The sequence below is a fragment of the Protopterus annectens genome, chromosome 14.part0, assembly GCF_019279795.1.
Source record: "Protopterus annectens isolate FY-2018-M chromosome 14.part0, PAN1.0, whole genome shotgun sequence".
Lineage (NCBI taxonomy): Eukaryota > Metazoa > Chordata > Ceratodontiformes > Protopteridae > Protopterus > Protopterus annectens.
In genome coordinates, this window is record NC_056748.1 from 997719654 (window position 1) to 997734268 (window position 14615).

The following is a 14615-nucleotide window of genomic DNA, read 5'->3' on the forward strand; positions in this document are numbered from 1 at the left end:
GCCCCCTTTGCCGAGAAGCCCTCAGAGTTTGGCAGTGGGCTGTTTCCTCCCAGCGCTTTCTGTTGGCAACGCAGATCCCGGGGAGATCAACATGATAACAGACAAACTGAGCAGGGCAGTCTTGTTGCCACATGAGTGGTCCCTCAAGAAAGAGATTGTGGACAGGAGTTTCCACAAATGGAGCCAGCCTTGCTGCGATCTTTTTGCCAGTCACATCAACATGAAATGCAGAAGCTACTTTGCCCTGATTCCCCATCCGGGAGAAGCCCCGAGAGACACACTCATACACAATTGGCCCCGGGTCTCCTCTATGCATTTCCTCCTATCCCGTTGATACCCAGATTTCTACAGAAAGCAAAATCTCTGGGAAGGACCATCATTCTTATAGCCCCTCATTGTCCTCAGCAGATTTGATTCCCATTTAATCATCATCTCTTGGAGGATCCATGGATTTCTGGACCCAGTTCCAGACCTTCTGACACATCTGTCGGGGGACCTCCATCCCTCCTTGCAGTCACTGAAGCTGACAGCTTGGCTGCTCCAGTTCCCCACATAGCCAGGCTTTATAACTTTTCCAATGAGACAAAGCAGATCCTTTGTCTTCCCATAAGCCGTCCACTAGAAGATTATATTTTAGTAAGTGGAAGAGAGTTTCCATATGGGCTTCTAAGCAGAACATTGATCCTTCTCAAACCCCCCTTGACGTCCATATTAGAATTCTTGACTATGATCTTTAGTAAAGGAGCGGCAGCCGCAACAGTTCAGGTCCAGTTGGCTGCTATATCTAACTTTTATCACAGAGCTGACAGGCTAAACATAATGTCCCACAAGTTGTCCAAGGCTTTTCTCAAAGGAACTTTTCACATGAGGCCTCCAGTGAAAACTCCTTATTCTCCTTGGAATCTAAACTTTATGCTGTCTCGTATAATTCTCCCCCCATTTGAACCAGCATCATCTTGTGATCTCAATTTTTTGTCGTGGAAAACCATATTTCTGGTAGCTATTACTTCTGCCCGCAGAGTGTCAGAACTTCAAGCTTTATCCATCAGCCCTCCTTATTTGATTTTCCATGCTGATAGAGTATCTCTTGGGACAAACCCCTCCTTTTTTCCCAAAGTTTGTTCAGAATCTAATATCAACCAAGTCATTGAGTTACCAGTCTTCTTCCCTAACCATTCCAGTAAATTGGAGTATATACTGCACAAACTTAATGTTCATAGACGGCTCAGATTTTATTTGGACAGAACAAAAGATATTAGGAAATCAGACCAGCTCTTTGTGTCATTCTCTGAAGCCAGAAAAGGTAGACCAGTGGCTAAAACAATGCTTTCTAAATGGTTACCTGATTGTATCACCTTTGCTTATTCAGCTGCTAATATGCCCTTACTACACAAGATTAAAGCTCACTCAGCCAGAGCAGTTTCTACATCTTCTGCATTCCAAGCCAAATTGCCCCTTGATAACATTTGTGCTGCAGCCGCTTGGTCTAAACCTCATACTTTTATCACGCATTACAAAGTTGATAAGGCCACCAGGGATAGGGCTTCTTTTGGGTCTACGGTCCTGAGGAATGTACTCCCGTGAGCCACCCGAGATTGAGGGCACTAGGGACGCTACCCATCAGTAAAGAGTGAATGGCGAGATAGAACAACTTCACATTAAGAAGTTATGTACTCACTATAGTGTTCCATGTAAGTTGTTCATCTCGCCTTCATTCTTGCGTCCCTCCCTCCTACCCCCTCCTGGCTGATAATTGACCTAGAGGTTGGTCTCATCCTGGTTGCTCAATTCTTCATCCTCTCCATGGGAGGTAGCTCAGTTATATAGCTATAGTACATGCAACAAACAAGATATGAGGTAATTCCAGTGCATCATGGGATAAGGGGCTTGGTCTCGAGCTACTGGTAAACCACGAGCTTTGCAAACAGCTGTACCGGAGCCAATGGATCGGCTCTGAATCCATCAGTAAAGAATGAAGGCAAGATGAGCAACTCACATGGAACGTTATGGTAAGTACATAACTTCTTCTTATTCGCTAATCTGGGTAACTTTTTGTTTCCTTTCATCCCAGGTCTTTAGGATTGGCTGATGTTCTTTGTGTTTCACTGTTGCAGTCATTACATTTGGGTAATCTGCTGGCAGGTTGCCCTCAGTCGGCCTGAATTCCAAAGTGTTGGGTCCTGTGTCGGTTGCTGTCGCCTCTTCCCTGACGTCAGGTCATCAGGGGTTTAAAAGATGCAGCCAACGCCATTTTATTCAGTCTTTCTTGCCGTGTGGTGCCCGAAGCAGAAGCAGTTTGCAAGTGCCGGTCAGCCGACTCCTGAGATTTTCGTGTTCGAGTTTCAGATCCGAAGTCTTCATTAAAAGCTAAGTACCCCGTTGGGGAAACTTTTTTCTTGCTCCAGACTGATGTCAGGAAAAAGTTAATAACTGTATTTCTTGTGGGAAGCAAATACCTCATAAGGACTTTCATTCTTATTGTATTCCTTGCCTAGGCCCTGACCACAACGTTGCTAGTTGTCGGTTTTGTGCTAGATTTATTAAGCGTCGGTGCGATTTTGCATTAAGCTATTTTGGGCGAAGATTTAATTATACAATGTCGTCGGATAGCCATCCGACTACCGGAGTTCACAAAAAAACGAAAAGAAAAAGACAGGCAACTGAGGCCCAAAACAGACAAAGCTTCTCCTAAGCAAGTCGCTGGTTCGCCGGTCCTCAGTGAGGCACATTCGCAGCCCCTGACGCCCGCTACTTTAGAGTCGCAGGCCGCAACCGACTCCCACGTGGAGTCAGCCAGGCCGCTGGAAACTCAAGGTATTGGAGCCTCGGAGATAATTCCCTCAGATGGGTCCGGAGCCGCTGAGCATGCATCGGCTTCTGAGGGTGTATTCAGACCCAAACAATTGTATATTAAACCGACTTCAAAGACAAAGGCTAAAACACCTTTAAAGGCAAAGAAACAAGTTCACCAGCCACAAGGACAGGCCTCCATGCCCAAAAAACAAAAGCTCAAAATGGCCGAATACTTAATTACCTTGATCAGGGCCCCCCCCCCCCGATAAGAGGCCTAGGCAAGAGACAAACTATGAATCTTCAGATCAGGTTTCCATTTCTTCTGATCAGGAAAATTCTCTTCTCCCCTATGAGGATTCTGATGCTGAAGAGTCAATTCCTTCAGCTTCTCCTCCTGAGGACTACTCTTTTGGGGAAACCTTGCATACTATGAGGGAACACTTTCACTGGGAGAGCCAAGATTTTTCAGAATCTAAGAAAAGGCACAGGCTTCCTTTTACTACCTCAACACAGGCTGCTAGCTATTCCACGTGTGTTAGACATTGTAGATGATGTTTTCTCTGAGTCTAGTCTGACCCCTGACTCTTTACCTCCAGCTCCTGTTAAGCCAGACAGATACTACAGGGTCCCTGACTCTCATAAATTCCTTTTCAAAAACCCTACTGCTGACTCAGAAACTATTTCACAGGGTCCGAAAGGGGTCAAGGCTTCTGCTGCAAAAAACCCTACCCCCTCTGACAGGGATTCTAGGGCACTGGATAGATGGGAAAAAAAGTTTTACACATCTGCTACATTGGCTATAAGGGCTTTAAATTGCCAGTTTCATATGCTCAAATATCAGCAATATATCATGACACTGCTTAAACAGAAAATGATAGCAAATTCTGAATGTGCAGAAAACAAAGAAATGCAGGATTTATTGCATGCAGCTGAACAAGTTGGAAAGCATACTTGCAATGTGGGTTTGATTCTCTGGAGGCCTCCTGCAGGGCTGCTGTTATGGCTTCTGTCATTAGGAGGCATGCTTGGTTAAAGGAACAAAATCTGCCTGACCATGTTAAAGCAAAATTATTAGATGCTCCTTTACGACATGATACCTTGTTTGGTGTTAAGGCAGAGGAGGTGTTAAAGAAAATGGAGGACAAAGCCAAATCTCTGCAAACGGTGAAGGATTTCTTACAGGTACAACCACCTAGATTTAGCAGACACTGGCCTACAAAGAATTGGTCCTTTCCAGTCTCAGACAGACCTCAAAGGGGCAGATCCAGACGCCCTAGAGGCAGATCACAGCCGCAAGGTTCCTACAGGTCTAAGCAGTGGAGTGCCTCTACCTCCAAAGGTGGAGAAGACAAATCACAACCATACAGGAAACAGTCCCAATGACTTCCCCCTGCCTGCACCAAGCACTTATCTTCTGGCAGCACCCTTAGGGGGAAAACTAGCACTTTTTTCTCAAAATTGGCACATTATAACCCAGGACAAATGGGTTCTAGACATAGTGTCACAAGGCTACAAGTTTCATTTCCATACCCTGCCGAGAGCAAACGGTTGGCCAGACCTGCCAAAAAATCAATGGGCAGAGGCTCAAAAACAAGTCGCAGCTCTTATGGACATGAGGGCAATTCAACAAGTGCCACAGCAAGAGCAGGGACAAGGATTTTACTCAAGACTGTTCTTGGTACCCAGAAAGGACAAAGCATGGAGACCAATACTGGACCTATCTATTCTAAACACTTCCTGGATATACCAAAATTCAAGATGTTGACCTTACAGCAGCTTCTGCCCATGCTGGGCAGCAAGGCTTGGCTCGTGACTTTAGACTTGAGGCATACCTGCATGTCCCAATCAGACAATCATGCAGAAGATACCTCAGATTCAAGGCTGGCTCAAAGCATTACCAATTCTCTGCACTGCCCTTTGGCTTATCTACTGCACCCAGGGTCTTCACAAAGTGCCTGGCACCAGTAATTGCTTACATTCTACTACATCATCTGACTTTTGTGATAAGACATTTAACATGCCTAGGGTACACAGTCAACAAAAAGAAATCAAAATTAGTACCCTCTCAAGAGATAATATTCCTGGGTGCAAGCTTAAATACAACTGCCCAGATGGCTTATCTCACTCCAGACAGACAAAAGCAACTGACTACCTATTTCAAGGAAATGGCAACAAAGGCCCAGTTATCTGCAAGAAAAATTCTGCAGGCTTTGGGCTTCATGGCATCATGCAACGTACTAATTCCATATGCAAGACTGCATATGAGGAAAATTCAATGGTACCTAAAAAGTGTCTGGACACAACATTGCCACAGTCTGGAAATGATTATTCTAATACCCTGCCTGCAACAGGAATTATGATGGGCAAGGGCTTGTCACCAAAACAAGGGACAGCCATTCTCACTACCCCAGCCAGGCAGAGCCTAACGACGGATGCATCAGATTATGCCTGGGGGGCACACATGGCAGGAAGAGGCATTCAGGGCACCTGGTCCACAAACCAAAAGCATCTACATATCAATCAAAAAGAGATGCTAGCTGTTAAAAATGTCCTGACCGCCTTCAAGGACTTACTTCATCTGGGACAACTACTGATAGACAGACAACACCACGGTCATGTGGTACATAAACAAGTAGGGGGGAACTCATTCTTACCCCCTATGCAGACTAGCCATGGCTTTATGGGAAACAGCATTGACTTACCAAGTTCATCTGCAGGCACATTTCCTGCCAGGAAAGGAAAATACTCTGGCAGACGAACTAAGCAGAAACCTCATGGATCCCCACGAGTGGCACCTGGATCCACAAGTCTTCAGCATGATAACAATGGAATGGGGATGCCCGGACATAGATCTGTTTGCCTCCCCTCAAAACTATCAACTAAGAAAATTCTGCACAAGGACTTCTCACAGACAAGCTTGGAAAGTGGATGCCTTATCTTTCAACTGGACAAACCTACCAGTATATGCCTTTCCTCCACTGCCTCTCCTTCCCAAAGTACTCCTAAAGGTCAGCCAGGAGGAACCAAAAATGATTCTGATTGCCCCAGACTGGCCACGCTAGTACTGGTATCCGATCTTAAGGAACTTGTCCCAATTCCCAGCCTGGACCTTACCTCAAATACCTCATCTACTGTCCCAACAAAACAATCAGATTCTGCACAGCCAACTCAGGACCCTAAACCTGGCAGCATGGCGGATAATGTAGCCATACAAACCACACCTCTCAGTAAAGCTGTGATGGATGTCATTTTAGAAGCCAGAAGGCCCAGTACTATAAAATCCTATGCTGGGAAATGGAAGAGATTTTGCACTTGGAACCAAGCTCCAGGAACTGATACAGCTGTCCCAAATATTCCTCAGATTTTACAATATTTAACTGAGATGCTGGACAAAGGCCTATATTTTTCATCAATTAAAATCCATGCCGCTGCCATTTCGGCTCATTACAATACAGAGCCACCACTCTTTTGGCATTCTTTATTAAGGCAGTACCTCAGAGGAGCCAAAAATTTAAGGCCTCCAAGGAGAATGCCAGCATATGCATGGGACCTCAATTATGTCTTGGGAAAAACTCACCTTACCTCCTTTTGAGCCAGCTGCTACTGTGGACATAAAGTTCTTATCTTGGAAAACAGCTCTGCTCCTAGCAATAACTTCTGCAAGATGAGTTTAGAGCTACAGGCTCTCATGGCTGTCGAACCCTTTATCATTTTCTATCCAGACAGGGTCTCCCTGAGAACAAACCCTACATTTATGCCTAAGGTGGTATCCAGTGTAGCCCTTAACCAAACAATTCATTTGCCAACTTTTTATCCAAATCCACAGAACAAGGGGTAGAAGATTCTGCATTCTTTGGATGTACACAGACAACTTAGATTCTACTTGGACAAAACTAAAGCTTTCAGAAAGACAGAGCAATTACTAGTGGCATATGCCACAGCATCACAAGGAAAGGCGATCTCCAAGCAGACTATTTCAAAGTGGGTAGATCACTGCATTCGTTTCTGCTACTCACAACATGGCAAACCAGTGCCTAAGGGCATTAGGCCACATTCAACCAGAGCTGCAGCCACTTCTGCAGCCTTTCTCAGGGGAGTGCCAACCAAAGACATTTTGGAGGCTGCTACTTGGAGTTCAGTGCATACCTTTACAAAACATTACAATCTGCCTCTTTACTCTAAATCCAGGGCAGGCTTTGCCACTGCAGTTCTGCAGGGCCTCATAGCCGCTGCTAATACTGTTTAGCTCCAGCCCCCAACCATAGCTTTGGGACTCAACCCAAATGTAATGACTGCAACAGTGAAACACGAAGAACATAGTACAGTTGTGTACACTTACCATAAATGTAGATGTTCGAGTGTATTCACTGTTGCAGTCCAGGTTACCCACCCGCCATCCCCCTTATTTTTGCTGGAACTTATCTTAACTTCTGTAATCTATACAACCTAAATGGTGTATTTGCTTATAGAGGAAGGTAAAACTTATTTTGGTGCATGTATGTTTTATTTACCTAATTTTAGCCTACCCTTTTGGGGGCACCTGACATCTGGGGCAAGAAAAACTAAATAAAATGGCGTCGGCTGCATCTTTTATACCCTTGATGACCTGATGTCAGGGAAAAGGTGACAGCAACCGATGCAGGACCCAAGACTTTGGAATTCAGGCCGACCGAGGGCAACCTGCCAGCAGGATAACCCAAATGTGATGACTGCAACAGTGAATACACTCGAACATCTATATTTATGGCAAGTGTACGCAACTGTACTTTTCTAAGCAAGGCATCTCTTCCTGGATTTCTAAAGCCATTCTTTTTGCTATGGTTTTCATGGTAAATGTCTTGCCTCATCAGTAAAGGTTTGCTCTACCAAAGCTCCTCTGGTGCTTTTTTCACGGGGTTGGATACTAATTTCATCCTGGAGGCTGCTACTTAGTCCTCTGTACTTTCACTAATCATTATAAGTTGGATGTTATCACCAAAGCCAGAGCCGTCTTTGCTAGGGCTGTCCTGCATTGGCTACTGGTGGACTGTTCCATGCCGTCCTCCTCCCAGACTTCTTGAGCTTTTATACTCTCTCTTAGGTTGTAAATACTGTAACATTGATGTAGAAGGACATAGTACAGTTCTGTAAAAAAAATCTTACCATAACAGTAGATGCCCTTCTCTTCACTGTTGCAATATTTACTCCCCTTCCCCACCTATTTTTTCTCTCAGCTCCTGGCCGAGAGGCCCTTCTGCTTTTTCTCCTTTTGGATGTGCATGTTTTTTTTTTATCCCTAGGGATATTCTGTTCCTCCTGGGGTTTTTCCAGTTTTGAGTGTGTGCATTTGTACGTCACATTTATGCTGTATGCCTTGCATGGGTATGTGTGATGTACAGCACTTGTAAGTACTAAAGGCTCTCTTATACTGGCCAGACGGGGTATCCTTGGCAGGAGATCCCCTTATATTATGAATACTGCAGTAGTGAAGAGAAGCACATCTACTGTTATAAGATTTTACACAACTGTACTTTCCTCTCATTAAACTGTAAACTTTAATCATCATAAGTATTTAATTGTATATCCCACGTGTCCCGCCATTGTTTCTGCAAGTGAACTGTCACACTCATTGAATTGTACAAATGGAAAAGAATTGTAACTGTGTTGAAACTTGTGAACGCATTTTTGGCCTAGTTTATGGCCGAAAATGGTCATGGACAGACCAACTACTCATTCAGCAAAGCTAGTTAATTCATTAAGCAGTTAATTAATTAATTTCATTACAGCTACCACCATCTTCCTGAGAGTTAGTACATATTCTGTACTGGAAGTCTTATTGTGGTCTATTGTACATACTTTGTTAAAATATAACTTGAGCAATGCTTCCAGGGCCAGGGCATGCTTTGTTTCAACTGTTCTACAGGACCTGTTGTCCTCTGCCTCTTCTCAGGGCCAGACATCCTCTGGTTTGTAAACTCTGGGAGTTTTCATAGGACTAAATCTTGTAGCAGTGGCTATTACAAAGTACATAGTACATTTGTCTTAAGAGCTTACCGTTGTTGTGGATGTTGAAATGTATCCATTGTTGCAGTGCCAGTTCCAATTCATCATTTGCGATTTTCTCCTGGTATAGATGAGTATCCTAATCACTCTTGTCAACTTCAGTCTTTACCACACAGATCAGACACCTCTCCTCTTCCAGCAGCAGCATGGAAGGGTAGTTTTAGGAGTCTTCTGGCTGGGAGTCATACTTCCTGGGGGGTTGGTTTATCCATGTTTGGTTGTGCTGTCACACCCATGTGCTGCATTCCTTCTGTCAGGACAAGAAGGATGCGAAGATGGTGTGGTCTGACAACCTCTTATTCCACCAACGTTTTGATATCTATATGGGAGGTTATGTGCCGGGCCAAGAGATGAAGGGTGAAGAGGTCTCGAAGCTGGGCCAGACATGGGGCTTCTGATGGTAGGAATCAGAAAAGTATGTACTTCCACAATGAATGCACTTTAACATGTAATGTTATGGAAAGTTCCTAATGCAACTGTAATTAACAGTAGATACATATATAAGTGTTATTTGCTTGGGTTACATAGCTTTCTCTTATATGATACTTACTTTTTAGCTTGTTAAATGTTTTAAGTTACTGTTTTTCTATTTGTTAAAAGCTTCTGAGAAGATGCTTAAAGCCTGGAAAGAGATGGAGGAAAAAGCTACAACTTGTGGAGAGGTATGCAATATTTTTGTATTATTGCTAAAACTGTTTAATCTTATAGTAATGCATTTCTGTTTTTAAATTTGAATTTTCTGTGTATACCATATTTTACATCTTATAACATTCATATCCATTCCACTCTTAATTATCTACTAATAACTAAGCCATCTTTCTCCTCCTGTCTTTGTGTGTGTGTATACACACTTTTAGGCTTGCCATTCCAAACCCTTTCCTCTCATACTTTCTCATCTTCTGATACTCAAGACACTGCACTTCACTTTTTCCTTTGTCATGATGCCTCCATGCCTCAGCCCTCATTTGTATCTAACTCCTTTTTCCTACTTTCCTCTGGTTCTGCCACAGTTTCCTTCATCCATTTACCGATCCCATCTTATCCCCTCACTTAGCCTAAGAATATTACATCTTTGGTTTTGATCTCTTTTTGCTACCTGGTGAGATTAAGATCTGCATAGGTTCTGTTTTGTTTTTCTTTATTTCATTTTTTATTTCCAAGTCTCAACTTTTCAAAGTTTCTAAGTGCTCTTTTTAAACATCAGAAGCCTTCTATCTTAAGCTGATTTTCTTTGTATGATTCTATGGGATTATGCGACAGTTGGGCATCCAGCTGTCCAGCAGAGGTGTAGCTAGGGTGGGGCAAAGGGCCAGGCACCCCAGGTGCAAGGTGTAGGGTAGATGCAAATCACTTGGTGAAATACTTCTGAGAGATGCACTTATATCACCAAACTGGAAGCAGTGCATGCTCCAACCAAGACTGGACTAGCTGGTCAAGAGGAGAAGGTCAACACCTGCAGCTCACTACATAGAACACACAGCCCTCCAAAACACCAACCATCACAACCCACACATAGAAACACAAACCATGCACCCACCTTTGTGCAGGCTCTCAATAAAAATTTACCCAAACAGAGACCCCCCCCAGACAGAAACGCACTTGACCACCACAACACAACACCAACCCCAGAATACACAGCTCACCACCACAATGTGCCCCTCACCTCAAGCCCTTAAGGCAACACTTTGCTCAGTGTACTAATCATAGGAGACTCAATTGTGAAGGCAAACTGATGTCCCACTCACTAGGTTGAACAAGGAGAAAGTGATAGTCAGTTGTCTGTCAGGTGCCAGGATCTGCCACATAACACATGCACTCAGGTCACTCCACGACAAATACAAATATGACTCAGTCGTTGTCCATGTGGGTCTGAAATGACCCGAGACATACCTCCCTGGACTACATGAACAGAGATGTGATGAAACTCTCGGATTATGTGACCCAGGCAGGTATGACCCTAGCCCTGAGCAGTATTCTACCGTCACCCAGAATGATACCACAGTATGAGCAGAAAATGATTGACCAACAACTGGCTAAGTGTCTGGTGTCATTCTAAGGGGATCCAGTATCTGTCTGCCTGGGATGACATGATCAACAGAGCTCGATGCTTTGCCAGAGACGGCCTGCATCTGTCAATCCTGGGATTCCGGGTACTGGCTAAGGCTCTTGCCACCCCTATAGTGCCTTTTTTAGGCAGTGTTCCAAAGACCAAAATTCCACCGTAATGGCTACAAACAAATGCAAATCTGATGGTCATGCTGCTCAGTGCTCGAAATCTCAAGATGCACTTCCTCGAGGCTCTCTTTAAAATGGAGAATGTCGACACCTGTGCTGTAATGGGGACCTGGTTTAAAGAGGCAGAAAGCACCCCTGCGCTCCCAGACTGCAACTCATTCCATACCTTTTGACCCCAGAATATGGCCAGAAGCTCCAAAGGCGTTAGTGTCTCCATATTCTTAAAGGATGCACACACCTGTAGACTGGTAGCCCAACACAATGCATCCAGGATACTTCAGGCACAACTAACACTGGGTAAGATGGCAGTATGTCATAGCCTGCTACAGAACCCCAAACATGTCCCTAGACTCTCACTCCAAGTTCCTAAGCACCCTTGAATCTATCAAGGTCCAACCCAATGCACTCATACTGGGTGACTTCAACTACCCTTCCATCAACTGAGAAAACTATTCAAGTACCAATGTACAAGCCCAACGCTTTCTGGAATTTACCTAGACCAGCTCATTCTGACCCCCATTAGAGGAAGCAACATCCTTGACCTGGTTATTACCAACATGGGAGACCATTGCTCCACACCTATAGTCAGTTCCTCCCTGGTTAAATCTGACCACAAACTGATCACCATGGAAATCTCTCTCACCTACACCCCCTGCTAAAAGGTGACCACCCTGAAAAACCTCTAAAGCTGACTTTGGGCTCCTGAAAACAGAGGTGGCTAACTTCTCGGCACCCATGCCAATGGAAAATAGCTGCATGACTGCCAAATCCAATGTACTGTACAAGCATGTACACAAATGCATGAACCTTGCCATACCAAATAGAACTAAGATGCTCTCCTCCAAAAAAGGAAGCCAATCTGGTGGTCCCCAGCCATCAGTAAGCTGTACAACAGAAGGAAGAAACTGCTGCAGAAAAAAATGAAGTCACAAGACTGGAAAAACTCCCTTATCAGTCTCAACAAAAAGCTGAGATCCCTTATCAAATCCTCTAAAGCCAGCTATGAAGGCAGAATTGTGGATGCATCCAAAACAACCAGAAAGCCTTTTATAGTTGCATCAAAAACTTCAAAGGCAATACCCAGATTTGCTCTGAGTTATTGCACAATGGTACCTCCTATACTGAGCCAACAGATATAGCCAACATATTGGCTGACAGATTCAATGCCAACTTCACCTCTATTTCCCCCCCAAGGGCTCTATCACAGTACCAGAAGAAAGCCTGGTACCCACCATTTCTGCAGCACAGGTAAAAGGTGCATTGTCCAAAGAAGAATTCAGCATCCATGGGACCTGATTAAATATCCCTGGCTGCATCCTACATGAGCTACAAAATGAACTGGCACCACTTCTGTGTGCCCTGTTCAATCACAGCCTTACCTCAGGTTATGTCCCTAATGAGTGGCGCACTGCTACAGTCATCCAACTCGATAAAGGGGGAGCAACTACTGACCCTGGGAACTGTCGCCCCATTAGCCTGACGAGTCTGGTATGCAAAGCTATGGAGCGCATCATCATGGACCTGCTTAACAAAGATATAGGTAATCTTACAAACTCTTGACCCCACACAGTTTGGCTTTGTCAAGGAAGATCCTGCATGCTGAACCTGGTTGACGACTTTGAGGCAGTCACAAAGGCTGTGGATGGGGGTAAGGCAGTCCATACAACCTACCTTGACCTGACCAAGGCCTTTGATACTATTCCCCACTCGGGTATCATTGATAAATTCACCAAACTAGGCATCAATCCTTACAGCACTAGGGGTGGATTGCAGATTGGCTCACAGAAAAGACCCACAGCGTGAAAGTTGCAGATTCCAAGTCAGACTGTCAACCAGTCACAAGTGGAGTCCCACAGGGCTCAGTCCTGTGCCCTGTCCTGTTTGGCATCTACTTCTCAGAAGTCCAGACCAACACAGAAGGACTTTGGCTGACCAAGTTCACTCCCCAAGTGATGAAGACATCCTACAAAAGGGCCTCTCTGAGACCAGTGACTGGTGTTAGAACCATGGCCTGAAGCTTAATGCCAAAAAATGCATGATCACCCCCTTTGGAAAAAACTCAGTTCCTACGAATTACCAAGTTGATGGGAGCCCACTGAACACTGAAGGGGCATAAAAGATATGGACACCCAGGTCACCTTCGACCACCACATTGCCACTGTGGTCAGAAATTCCTTCTACGTGGCACATCTTATAACCAAAGGTTTTGCATCTAGGAAAAAAGAGGTCATCCCTCTCTACTCATCCCTCATTAGCCCAATCATCAAATGTAATGCCCCATTTGGCATGTACCTGACCAAACACCTACAACAGCTGGAGAGGCCACAAAAGTACCTCACAAAAAAGGATCCTAGGCCTTAAACACATGTCCTACATGGAAAGATTCAAGAAACTTCAGCTGTTCTCAGTTTCTTATCTCCTTAGAGGTGATCTCTGTTTGACTTGCAAAGCCATGTCTGACCCAGCCCTACTTGAAATGCTACACCTAAAGAAATCCCAACCCCGCCCCCCGGGCCACACGCTTCAGAGATCACAACCTCATTACCACAATTAACAGAAGATGATGGAGGGACATGTTCATCTGCCAAAGACTGCCCATACTCTGGAATAAGCTTCCCATTCATGTCAAGCAGAGCACCTCGCTGGCCCTCTTCAAGAGGAATCTTGACGAGTGGATGGGTAACAGAAAGTTCACTCCAGGGATCATTCCAGATGCCCTATTGGATAGGAGTACTGTGAACTAACATCAGTGGCACGGTGCCTGGGCAATTTTTTTGGGCTAGGCTTGTAAAGGCTCCAGGGCTATTAGCCTAGTACACACCTATGAACCTATGAATGCTAATTTTAATGCATTTGTGATCAGGGCTTCATAAGTCCAAGTTTTTTTTCTTTTTCTGTCCTTAAGCAAGAGAGGATTTTTTATATTTATTTATTTATCTATCTATCTATCTGTCTATCTATCTATCTGTTTGTTGGTTGGTTGTGCGAGAGGGCTTCTCTCTCTCACTCTTTTTTTTTTTTTTGCTCATTTTAAAAAGAAGTTGAGGGAGTGCCAGATGGGGGAACAGCATAGACACATGCAACAATCTGTAGGTATGACTGTAACAGACAACCTGTTTTCAAAGCTTTCAGACTTCCTTATGTAAAACCACCCTCTCTATGGATGTCTATAAGATGCAGAGTATAAAAGGAGGAGACACCTCCACCATTTCCAGGCCTCTTTTGCCACACAGAACAATCAAGTCTGTCCATCAGTACAGTCCTTGACATTCTCCAGAACTATGGTAATTACCTATTCTGAAATTTTCATTATTATTCTAATAGTTGTTTTTGCACTGTACTGTGATTACCTGATTGTATGTGTATTTGATTATAGGCTATATAAGGCATTCTAACAAAAGGCCGTATGTGCCTTGCCAGTAGTCACCCTCAGGCACTACCACCCCTTCCCAGGAGGATAAAGCCTATAGTTCCTGGAGAAAATTTAAACATAGCCATACAGTTTTTCAAGCTATGTTTGAAGGATGGTAGGGAACTGCAGTGCT

General features: G+C 44.3%; 1 protein-coding gene across 3 annotated transcripts in view; it reads left to right on the plus strand.

Annotated features, from left to right (window-relative positions):
- CHUK (component of inhibitor of nuclear factor kappa B kinase complex) overlaps positions 1-14615 on the plus strand; it is a 1226492-nt gene that overhangs the window by 717982 nt on the left and 493895 nt on the right. For all 3 annotated transcript variants that reach the window (XM_044056797.1, XM_044056796.1, XM_044056798.1), the window contains exon 15: positions 9436-9497. In XM_044056797.1, coding sequence (XP_043912732.1) covers positions 9436-9497 — 62 coding nt within the window. The remainder of the gene's footprint in view (positions 1-9435; positions 9498-14615) is intronic.